Source organism: Hylobates moloch, unplaced genomic scaffold (genome assembly GCF_009828535.3).
Source record: "Hylobates moloch isolate HMO894 unplaced genomic scaffold, HMol_V3 SCAFFOLD_17, whole genome shotgun sequence".
NCBI lineage: Eukaryota > Metazoa > Chordata > Mammalia > Primates > Hylobatidae > Hylobates > Hylobates moloch.
In genome coordinates this window covers 10,864,912-10,877,473 of record NW_026652292.1, presented here as the reverse complement: position 1 = coordinate 10,877,473, position 12,562 = coordinate 10,864,912, and the positions used below count along the sequence as shown (strand labels likewise).

Sequence of the window (12,562 nt, the reverse complement as noted above, 5' to 3'; positions counted from 1 at the left end):
CGGCGCCGGGCGCCGCGGCGGCCCCAGGCTCGCGCCCGCGGCGACAGCCGGCCAAGCGGAGCGGCGGGCGCGGCGGCTGCTCTCTCAGCCTGGCCGGCTGGCGGCGGCGCCCGGAGCCCCGAGGAGCCCGCAGGAGCCCGTGGAGCCCGCGGAGCCGGGCAGGGGGCGCTGCGCTCGCCGAGCTCGGAGGGGCCGCCGGGCCGGGCGCTGCTCACTCGCGTCGGGAGCCGCCTCTGGCCCGCGGCGCTCGCCCCTGCCGCCCGCCAGCATCCCTTGTCCCGCGGCCGCGCTCAGACAACAAAAGCGGAAGATGCTGCAGTTGGGCAAGGTCAGGACCTTGCCCTGAAGCCGGGCGGCGCTGCGCACGCCTCTTCCCGGACTGAGGAGCTGTCGCCGGCGGCGGGTGCATGTTTGCGAGGAAGCCGCCGGGCGCCGCGCCTTTGGGTGAGTTGCGGGGCTGGGCGGCCGGGGCCGGGCGCAGCCTCCTCCCGGCGCCGTCCTCCTCCTCCTGCCGCCGGTGGGGGTGGTCTTGGGCTCCGGGCCGGCGGGCGGCGGCGGCGGCTGCTGCGGGGGTTCTGCCTGCCTCGGGGAGGACCGCGATCGCGCCAGGTCCGCCTCGGAAGCTGCTGTGCCTGGAAGGGGGTCCGGGGTTAGTGCCTTTCTTGGAGCGGTTACCAAGTGGCTGCCCTGCGTGCTGCCCTTCCCTGCCACCCATCTCCCCGGGAGGAAGCGTATTTAGGGCAACACCGACAATGCTGCTCCCCGCCACCCTGAGAACATACTCGGTGCATTCATGACGTCCCTAATATACGGGAGGAGACGGGGTGGGGGTGGGGAGGACTTCCCTCCAGTCTTTTGCCCTTATGTTCAATGTCATTAACGATGTTTGGCTAGAACAAAATGGAAAGACTTATATGCGTCCATGGCCGTGTCTTCAGGCTCCCGCGGCTTGCCAGACCCAGAGCCCCCTTGGTCTATATTTAGCGGCTTCCGAGCAAGCCTTTGCAGCCGGCTTCACAGGTTTCGGGGGCTTCTGCGTGCTGACAATAGACAGCCAGGCTCCGGAAAGCGCCGCCTGAAAGCCAGGTTTGGAAGGCTGTGCGTGTGTATGGGAGATAAGCGATGCGAAATTGGGGTGATCCGTAATTAATGGCTGAAAGCGAAGCTGCTTTTTGCTTTTTTCCCGACCCTCATCTTATTCTGGTGTGTAGTGTGTTTTCTTCGATTGCCACTCGGCAGGTTTGAGCCTCTACGTTCAGAATTAAGTCACTAGAAAGGTGATGCAGCCTCCCTGGTGTGCGTGGTAGGAAAACAGACTTGGGAATTCTTGGGGTGTGTGTGTGTGTGTGTCAGTCAGTCACAAAGAACAGTCACTTCCAAAATGCCCAAAGTTGTATTTTGCTGTAACCGTGGGGGTATAAAGGGTGTGGGAGATGAGAGAGAGGGGCAGGTTGTGGTTCCAAGGTGTTTTTTTTTTCTTTTCTTTTCTTGTGTGCCTCATTTGAGCTGATCTGATTCGCCTTAGCTCTGGAAGGTGTTATTAAGATGTATTTTTACTGTGCTCAAGCAAATATGTTGATTTAGAAAACAGAATGTTGTAAGCATAGTATTAGGCCTGACAGGTGTAAATTTTCACTTTTAAGAACTATGTGACCAATATTTAAGAGGCTTGGGATTTTCTGCAGTGACTTCCATGAAAACAATGAGGTGCTGAAACTCCCTAGGAGTTATCTCACTGTGCATACTTCATCAGGGACTGAAGCTACCAAGGGGAGTCCAGCTGGTCTCTGCTGCTGGTCATTCACCTACATAATGACAAGGCTTCGGGGCTGCACCACTTCTAAAATCCCATGGAGAACTGTTTGCTGTGACTCATATCAAATTATGGCGGTGAACCTGTGCGTTATTTTGGGGATTTGTGCTACGAGAAGTGTGACATATAGGGGCGAGTATCCTCAGATATGAACTGGATGCTTTAAACTGCCCTCAAATGTCTTTTATAAGCATATGGTTGCCATACGCAGAATGTTCGTACTGTTGTTGGGGAAGATGTTAAGTGGGATCCTTACTGATTAGTGGCTCGGGCTCAGGGCTTGAAGGAAGACAATTACATTCGGAGTTAAGTGTTGACATTTGGGAGGCCTTTGATTATACTAATCACAAGTCAGTGTTGCGGAAGGACCGGCAAAGTCTATACGGCTGAAGTTAATTGAATACTGTCATTATTAGTTTTTAGCAATATTGCTTTAGTTTCACCTTATTCACATCCAGGGAACTTTCCGAGAGCACTTTGAACACACCGTTGTGCCCATTGCATTGTTTTAACATAAAATTTCTTTCGAAAAGAAGCAATAGATGAAGTAGCATACATTTCTCGTTTCCTTTTCTTTTTTCCTTTTGAGCCTAGTGTTTCAGTCTTAATCGTGATTCTTAAAGGACTAGTTGATATTGCTCTGTGCCTGTGTGTGTACCCAGAGCAGCCGATGGGCGTGAGAAAAACTACATGTACTGTATATTTGGGTCTTATGTTTTATTGTGGATTGAAAGTGATATTACCTGATTGAATGGCAATTGTAGTAAGTACATGAGGTTGTTGCTCTAATGAAATTGTCATAGTCTTGTGGAAAGGAGTTATTTAATTTGGTGTACGTTTGTGTAGTTGTATAACCTGATCATTGTAGATGTCACTAATGTTTTCATTGTTTGTAATAAAAGTCGTACACTGTCAAATTTCAGTATTTCTATCCACTTTACATCTTTCACAATAGAAGCCAATTCTTTCTCCCAGTGAAATTGTTCATCAGAGACAAAAATGAAATTCAAATATTAGTTTGCAAATGCAATTTATAGTTTTGTTAAATAATTTCTAAGGATAATATTGCTTTCATAATGGTTTCTAAAATTAAAAATGAAGTTATAATCTCAAATATAATATTACTTTGGCATTTAGTTGAATGTGCAGTGCATTTGCTGAAAATGTTACAGAACTTGCTCCTTTCCGTTTTGCCTTATCAGACTTCTTTTTTCTGTGATATACATTTGTGTGGACTTGTTGAAGGGGTTTTCAGAGTAATTTCATCAGGTTGTCTTTAAGAAAACATTACAATTACATTTGAAATAATTTATTGTGATTTGTCCATAGGGTCAGTACACTATGTATGGACCAGTGTATACGGTTGTAACAAGCCAATTGAATTAAAATAGAAACTGTTACATTTTGAACTTCCAATGTTTTCTTCTTTGTGATTAGCCACAGAAAATGGGAACACCTGTTTTTGTTTTTTTCTCTGTGTGAACACTATTTTCACTTCCTTAGAGGGGAATCCTTGATGCTAGTCTCTTCCTAACAGTTTTTATTTTTAAAAGACAACGTAGTTGGGAGTACTTAAACTTGGACGTCATAATTCAGACAATGAACAAAAACAAAGCATGGACTGCCAGTCATTTTCAAGTCCAGTACCTCAGCTGAAGGTGTGGTTCTTTGCTGGCTGATTTGCGAGTCGGAAATACACTGCCAAGCCAAATTCATTGTTGGCTTCCATGTTGGTTTTCCTCATTCATCTTCTGAAGGTGTTCTCCTGGCCACAGTACTTTGATAGCCTTCTGGTGTGTGAAAAGTTAATTTGAGTGGGAACAGTTCATGATACTTGTTGCTAGCTTCAAGTTATCTGATTATATGCCAAAGCAACAGCTTTTTATATTAATATAAACAATTAAACATGTCATCAAAAAATAGTTTCTATCACATTGTCTGCCAATCCAGCCTACTGATTAACAAACTGCCTGGTTGAGTTTAATGAACTCAGTTATAGTCACAAACAGTACCTCCAACACAGGGAACTCACAGAAATATTTTATCATACTGTGCTTTTTAGTCCGTTAAATGTTAAGACTCATAACAAAAATCTGCAGTTATGACACCTCCACTTGTTTATCTTTTGATCACATAGCAGTTAAATGCAATTCCAAGCTCTGAATCATGGTTAATTGATTTGTAGGAAGTGTCTTAGCTATGTCAGGATATCGAAGTTGTACCTGTATCAATTAGTTTTTGACAAATTGGAAATAATGACTAAATAAGTGAAACAATGCTTCCTAGAGCCTTCCTATCGTAGATAAATATTCACCTGTCTCTCTTGGCACATTACTTGCAAAATGAATTACATATATTGAAACTTATTAGGTTCTTATGTATTATATATTACAATATTTTGTAATAAAGTTACACACACACACACACACACAAACATGTTATATGTCAGAGCCCAACTATTTCTCTAGAAATATGTTTGTGATCTGAAATGACAATTATTGGAAAAATAAGTTTCCCTAGTGTAATGCTGTTTTGCATTCTGCTTCTGGTGGGTACAGAGATGTGGAGAGAGCACTGGCTTTTGGTGGATTCCAGCCCTATCTCTTCTTAACTGTGTATCCCTCACCATTTATGTGATCCTCAGTTGTTAACTAAGTTTCTTTAGCTGTAAAGTGGGTACAATAAGACAGAATATCTTAAAAGATTTCTTTAAGGGTAAAGTGAGTAAGAGCATGGATAAGTGGCTTGTAAATTATAACATTTATGTAAACACAAGAAATCAATATATATATATTAAGACAGGTACTAATGTTTTATATATATATCTAATTAAATAGGTTATCTAGGTTACCATCCTAATAAAGGATATTAAATGGCTATAATTTCCCTACCCCAACCCCTATTGTAATATTGATTCATTATGCAGATTTGCTTATAAAATATGCTAAACTTTCTATTCTGAAACATACCAGCCCTTTATATATTAAAGTATATAACAGTTAAGCTAAAGAAGAAGTAAATTATATCTCCTAACACCATTATTAAAAAAGATTCTAATCGGGTAGAAATTGCAAAACTTTGATATTCTTTATTAGTGTTACATTAGTCACCTGATTAAGATCAAATTTTCTACAGAGATTAATGTTGTACAAAGACTATAATAGACAGTTTAATAAGCATCACTCTCTGTGAGGTCAGATATTACACATCTGCTCTGTTTAGAACCACAGAGCATGAATCTCATCATCATGTCATTATGACATAAAAAAGAAACCTTAAACAGCTAAATGTATTACATAAAGGGAAGACCCCCTCCCCAATTAAAATCAAGTCCTTGAAGAGAAATAAAAAGTGTGTGAATTGGTACCTCTTTGAAAATAGATGGTCATTTTCGCTTTCTTCTCACTCTTAAGAGCTTCAGTGAAGACAAAAAAAAGTGCCCAGTTCTTCCAGGTTTGAAGATGCCCAGCTCCTTGGGATGATCAAACCCAGAGGGGCTTCATTTAGAACTGTGATCTTCAGCAACATAATTTTTAGGATAATCGCGATTCGATGTATCTTGGAATTTGTTTCAGAATGTGACCTGTATCATGGAGGAAAAATTTATCTTCAGTCAGAAAAACATTTTTACAATAAATGTGGTTATTTGTATTCAAATTTATGTGTTGTTGTGGGAACTGCCAATTATAAGTTACCAGAGCAAAATACCTGTTATGATAAAAGACCTTACTGGGTTTTTTGGGTATTTTTTGGATCAAAGTAAGCAGGTGAGCCAATTATATTTGGTTAAATAAATGTATGTAACATTTCTACAAGTTTTGAATGATACAGAAAGGTTACTAAATAGGATGCTTATAACAGTAGATGATGGGGGAACGATTAATTGGATCATTGATATTAGAAAATATGCTTCTCTTGCCTAGGTAAAGGCCAGAGAAGTGTATTAGTAACATTTTTGGTTTAACAGATGTGATTATCACAACTGTCATTAGAAATTTTGTCCAGTAGATATGTATAAGGAAAACTGCATTTTGTGCATGTTTTACGCAGTTCATTCTTTTGGTTTAGAAACCTCCTTATAATGTAGAAATGCTTTATTGTATTATCTCTTTGCATTTAAATATGCAATAACATGAAGCACAGAAAGGTATATAGTTACTTTAAGAATTATAAAATGTGCAGGAATGTGGGTTGTTGGTGTCTTTAAGGAATCAAATAAATATCAAGCTCTCCTCCTTCCCACTCCCCATCTGGGCAAGTTGGGATATTGGAAGGGAAAAAGATAAATAATTGGCTGCCATGGGCAAAAATATCAGTTTTGATTAGACTTAGCTTGGTGTGGCAGTTGAATGACATCCCAGGTCCTCCGCCTTCTTTCCCTCCTCCCTCTCCACAGGGACAGAGCTTTATCTGAGCTGGCAGAGCCAAGCCTTGCTCTCTGCAGGGAGGATGATCTCCAGAGGAAGAGAGAAGAAGCAAGGCAAGCTGCTCCTTTATTCTTCAGAGGCAGAGAAAGTGAAAAGCTGGAGAGAGGCCAGCAGTGTTACGTTAATTAAGTTCCCTTTGTCTGAAAGGAAATATCAGAATAGAGAAGAAGTGTTCCCCATTGGCATGGTTGATGAAGAATTCTAGTTGATAGAATTCTGGATATAGTAGCTTTCACAGTACTTTGCTTGGTAGTTGAGCTCTTTAAATATTTCATGGTATTTTGACACTACATCAAGAGTTATCAAGGTAGCGTCTAATGCCCTGGTTGATTTATAGCAACAATGGTCCATGAAATTCAGCAGATTTATGTATAGCCAACTTTAAAATAACTTACCCTTGGCGTTCTTCCTCTATTTCTCATGTTATTCTTTAACTGCCAATAATTGGATCGCTTTGTAAGTGGTGACAATTAGACATAAAAAAAGGTGTCAAAATCTGACTTCCCAAACCATATATAAGTGATCCAGGCTAGCTATTATCCACAGCTTTTTCTACCTCAGTATTAACAATTAGATTTTGGTGACTGTTTGATGTTTTGCAATCAATAGGAGAAATCATGGACACAGTAAACAAAGAAGAGAAAGATTGTTTTTCTAAATAGATACGATGTTGTATTTTACTCTAAGCATGACTACTCAACCTAAAAATGCTCACTTTTTAAATTAAATTTTATTCTCTATCACATATTTTATTTGGACTTTCAAATATTAGACTAATATAGCAGTCATTACTTTCAACAATATAGAATAATGTAATTTCCAACCTTAGTCTCCTCTTAATTACCAAAGAGGAGCAACCTCTTTGGTAGCTCCAAATGTAAAAGAGCCACAGTTCAATCTCTCATCTCTAATACAGTCTTCACTGGTGTGGAGCATTGTTCTTGGAGTCATGGAGAAACTGAATAAGGAAGAAGAAGAATCCTCCAGAAAGACAGAGAGGTGTTATATAAAAAGTCTCAGAGATAGTACAAATTGTCTCATTAACCCAGGACATGGAAGGTTGATGCAGGAAGGCTGGGGCTTGTAGCATCTGGATCAAATTATTTGTGTTGCTTAACTCAGGTTGAAAAAGAGTAATGTTAAATTCACAGCAGGTGCGTAGACGTATTATGGCACCTGTAGCCAAAGCAATATGCAATTATGAATTATATTTTCAGAATAGCTAATTATATGAGAACTATTCATAATACTAAAGCTAAGAAGATAATCAAGGCAAATAACTATATTGAATGTGATACCCAGCACACATACCCACTCACAAATGTGAGAACACAGTGTTTGTCAGGGTTTCAAGAGTTTTGTTCTTTATATATTACTTTTCCACTAAATATATCATAGTTTAATATATATATTACATTATGCAGAAGAAAAGCATGCCTTTCCGTTCTTGAAAAAAATAGTATATATTTATTTTGGGGTGAAGTTCATTAATTAGCTGAATGCATGACTTAAAGTTAACAAAGGTCATTCATCATGGAATGTAGATTACACAGATTTTGATCAGCCATACTTATGTTTTCTCTCCTTTAAATTTGAGATTTGTTTGTTTTCAAAAGTAATGCATGCTCATTGAAAATTCAAAAATACAGAAATGATTAAAAGAAGCTAAAATTCATGCATGGTTGCAAGCCCCAGAAATGACCATATTTTTAGCAGTAATGTCAAGCTATACACATTTTTAAATTTAGAAAAAATTGCTCATATTCTGTTTAGTTACCTATTAACATCTCATGTAATTAGTATTTATTTTTAGTGTCTGTTTTCCATATCTTTATGTAACGTTATTTACTTACATCACTCTGTTTTTGGAGATTGATGACATTTTCATTTTTGGTAGTTATATTTAATGCTGTAATTAAGATCCTAATAACTAAATAGTCATCATCAGGTTATTTGCTCTAGATTACTTCCTAGAACCGGATGTTTTCAAGATTGTTGATATATGTTGTTCATTTGTCTTCCAGAAAGATTATATAATTTATATTTTTCTCAGCAAGTCAGGAGTGTGCCAATTTTCCCATGATTTCAACAACACTGGGTGTTGTAATGAGAAAAAAAAAAAACTTCTAATTACATAAGGGAAATATTGTGTGTTTCTCTAATTCATTTGCTTCTCTATTAATATTCCTGAGGTTAAATATTTTACAATTTTTTGGTGTCTATGTCTAATTTTTTTGTGAATTATCTTTTTATATCTTATGCACATTTCTCAATCTATCTATTTTCCTTTTTTAAAGTTGATTTATATTGTTTGTCTATAGTAATTATGTCACTGTCATGTCTTAACAGTTTATGTATCATTTTATTGGTTCCTATTTTGGGAGCATAATTCTAAAGCTTGAAGTTAAACTTACTCACTTGTCCTACAGGAGTTCTTCTTTAAGGAAACATTTTACTGCTTGCTGATTTCGTGTGTCTCTGTAGTAGATACAGCAGTGGAGCAAATGGTTGAGAAAATAGCTTCAAAGTTGTACCCCAACTGACTTGAGTTCATATCTCAACTTCATCATTTTCTAAGTGAGTGGATATTTTACTACTAAGTGTCATAACACAGAGGAAACAATAATTCCTGTGTCTTCAGGTTGTTGTGAGGGTGAATTAAGAGACCATGGACTTAAAATACATAGCAGAGTATGTGGTATATTCACTATTACAACACACGTTAGCTCTTTCCACTGTGAAATAATACAGGTGCCAGATGCTTTTCTGTAATTTTGGCGTTTGCTTTTCCCACATGAAGCATAATTACGCACCTGCACAGACTCCAGGACCACTGTGTGAAAAAGCAAGGTGTTTGTGGCAGTCCGGGGCTCACAGGTGCAATGCTTTGTGAGTGGTTCTGGCACTTCACTGTGTGTTCTTCAGGGATGTCTCATTTCTCAAGTTCAAGTTCATTGGGAAGAGTCAGGACACTGTTTTTAGGCAAACACATGATTTTTTTTACCTTATCCCCTTTTCTCAGGCACACACTCCTTCTCTCTGGTCACATAGGACTATGCTTCTCCCCAGCCCCACCCCATACTGGTAATCTATCTTTTAAAATAATTGATCCACAAATCGTAGGATAGTAGTAGGCATGTAACAAACACTTAGTTCATCATTTGGGGCAAAAATGGTTTCTGAACCAAGGTTTCTTTGCTTGCTTTGGGTTGGTTTTGGGTACCAGACACTGCAGCACCCTGGAGGGACCACTGCCTTAGGATGCCGAGTTCTGGGATCTTAATTGTGCTTGGCAGTTGCCTTCTCTTGTGACTTTGCATCTTTGCCTATTTTGTCATTTGTTCATTGGATGAAAACTCACAGGGCATTGGTGAATGTGCTGTGATAATTTAGGTGAAAATGCTTTGGGAAGCTTAATCATAATAAACATTTAAGTATAAAATATATTCTCTGGAACTTTTGATGCACTTCAAAAATACAGTAATGGTGGGGGGTAAGAGTTAGAGTCAAAAGATTTTCTTGCCTATAAACTAAATCTCTGAATTTCATTACTAATATGTTTATAAAATGCCCACTTCCATAATGGTTGTAAAGATATTGCTACATTTCATGCTATTGGGTATTGCCTAAAGGAAGAATTCTCCTTTATCCATCCGTAGAAGTAATTCTTATTTCTTCATACCACTTCAAATATTGTAAGTTATACAAAATTGGCCCAAAAAGTTTCTTGTATTTTTTTCTTGTGGCGCAGATATTTGCTGCTTAAAGATGGGAGTGGAATGAAGCCCTATTGTCCTTCAAGAGTGAAGTCTGTAGAAATGTCTCCAGAATATTATTTTCTGTCTTGGTGGGCTGCCGAGTCTGGCACCTGTGAGGCTTTATCAGAACAGTTTTAGAAGTGTGAACCATAGTTGGCTTCCATTTTTTGAGATATTTCCTTAAATACTTTGAACAAAATTGCACAGAATTTTTATCACTCTAACTGTAGTCTGCCAATAGGAAGAAGTCATGTGTAAGTTACAGAAATCTAATTTATTCTTGATTCCCAAAACTTTCGAAGGAAGTAAAGAAGTCAAGTTAAACATTCCTCAATGAGTATGTTACTTAGTGAGTTACAAAGTTTTAGGTACTTGAGAGGGGATGCTAATCTTTGTTTTTCTGACTGCCTATAGCAATTTCAGAAATGACCTCCTTTCCTTATAAATCAAAAGTCTTCTTTCAGCAGTTTAGCATGGGTTGTGTGATAAATTGTATAGTGACACCATATTTCCTGTTGCAGCAGTTGAGGGGATCCATGGGGTGTACTTAGCTTGTACTTAGCCTGTGGACCTAGGACAGAAGCCGAGTGTGAGAGGACAGAGCCAAGATGATGGCTGGAGGAAATTAACGTTCAGGCAGCATCCTTCTTCCTCTGCAAATACAGGCGATGGATGTGGAAGGCTGAGGATGTTCTCATGAGCTAGGAGCTGGGAGTTTGGTAACACCTGGTAAGTACAGGAATTTCAAGAAGTGGAAAGGTGCAAGGTAGCTTAAACTAGTTTTAGAAACAGAACTTTTATAATGGGCGAGTCCACTGTTTATTGATTTATGCATTCATTCAACAAACTGGACAAATTTAATTTTAAAAGAAGCAAGAAGTTATAAATAGTAGCCAGCAGCAAGCTCTGGATGTATATACCTCAAGCGCTAGATAATCTGTCCCCCTCTGAATGGTTTAGTCATTTATTTTTCTAGTTGAAGGGTAGCTATTTCTATCCTTTTCAAACATGGATTTCCAACTGAGATGGCTGTGCAGCCTTAATTCCATCACATCTCTGAAATCCTTCCCATTCTCCATGTGCCGATTCTCTTAAAATGCGTTAATTGCTACTAGGATTCAAGATCTTTCAGTAGTAAACATAAATACTTTATGTTTACATAGTAATAATATGAGTTCATATGGCTTCCTTGTGGCCTGATAAATCATGCATTTTACAATAGTGCAGTTAGACCTACAGAATGGCAGGCGGTGCAGAGCCGCAAGTGGGAGAGCTGGTGACAGGGCTGGATAAAGTGCTGTCTTAAGTTGAGCAGAGTGTGGGAGGAAATATAAGCAAAGTTATTCCGTAGAATTTTATAGCATGTTAGTCTTTACAAGTGCTTTCTCATATTTTATCTCTAGAAAGGGAGGATAAGAATTTTGAAAGCAATGTAACAGATTTTTGGACCAGTAGTAGATTTCGTCGTGTTCACTGATTCTTGGAATATCCTTAGGTGATATTCATCTGATTTTAAATATACATGCTGTTCCTTACAGTTATTTATCATTTTAGCTAATTGAGATGTGGTGGGCTGGGATTTGGTGGCTATGTGAGTTTTTTTTTTTTTTTTTAGCTCTGGCCCAAAGAAGGTGCTATCTAACTCCAAAGAGTTTTTTTCTCTTTTTTTTTTTGCAGTTTCTCTTAAGATCTTTGATGCTTACACAACTGTCCATTGCCTTTCCTTTTTCTTTTTATTCTTTAGAGCAAATTGCTTTGTGGATTATGAGGGAAAATATTTCTTGTTTGCTGTAGCTTATTAATTTCCAATATGTGTACCCAGGACTTACGTTAAATAGTTACTTCTACTACAGATGTGATTTCAGTTTTTCTGCTGAATAGTTTTCATATTAGTAGAGCATTGTTACGTACATGTTTACTGTCAGCATAGCTTTGAAGATAGATATTTATGGTCATTCGGAGAAATGTGGGACTGTTCGTACATTGATTAGAAGGCATCGAGAAGACAAATAAGGTAGGCTAGTCATCCCGGTATCAGCACATGGTGCTATACTCTGCATGAAACTATTGGCACGTGGAAAATTCACTGTCATCGACAAGCTAAACTGCATGTGCATACTGGGCTTAAAAATATAGACACAACATAAGGTGTCAGGTTTTGTGATGTGCAGATATATGATGTTATAGAGAATATTATGATGTCAGAAGAATTTGTGAAGTTCTTCATGAATCACCAGGAGAAGATGGTAGAATGTTTTGACAACAGATTCACAGACTGTGCTGTAGCACTGAGTGGATAATTGAGTACCACACTGAAGGGCATAAATATTATCTAAGGGCATAAATATTTCCAAATTTAATAACATACTATATTCCCTTTCATCTCAGAATTTCAGGAAAACTTGTCGAGTGTCAAGTGATAGTGCATCCTGGCTTTGGAAGGATTCCACCAAATTTTTCCAAGACTGTCATAGTTGGCTCAGGCTGCCCTAGTACCATAAATTGTGTGGCTTAAACAACATTTATTTCTCACAGTTTTAGAGGCTGGAATGTCTAAAATCAAG

The 12,562-nt window shown here is 38.9% G+C and overlaps 1 protein-coding gene across 3 annotated transcripts in view; it reads left to right on the top strand.

The window, feature by feature from the left end:
• CTNND2 (catenin delta 2) overlaps nt 1–12,562 on the top strand; it is a 931,369-nt gene continuing 918,807 nt past the window's right edge. The window contains exon 1 of one of the 3 annotated variants that reach the window (XM_032135942.2): nt 1–444. In XM_032135942.2, coding sequence (XP_031991833.1) covers nt 408–444 — 37 coding nt within the window. In that variant the 5' untranslated portion in view covers nt 1–407. Of the gene's footprint in view, nt 445–893; nt 1,087–12,562 lie in introns of those variants that run through there. The other 2 variants (XM_032135940.2, XM_032135941.2) reach the window with 2 other exon arrangements.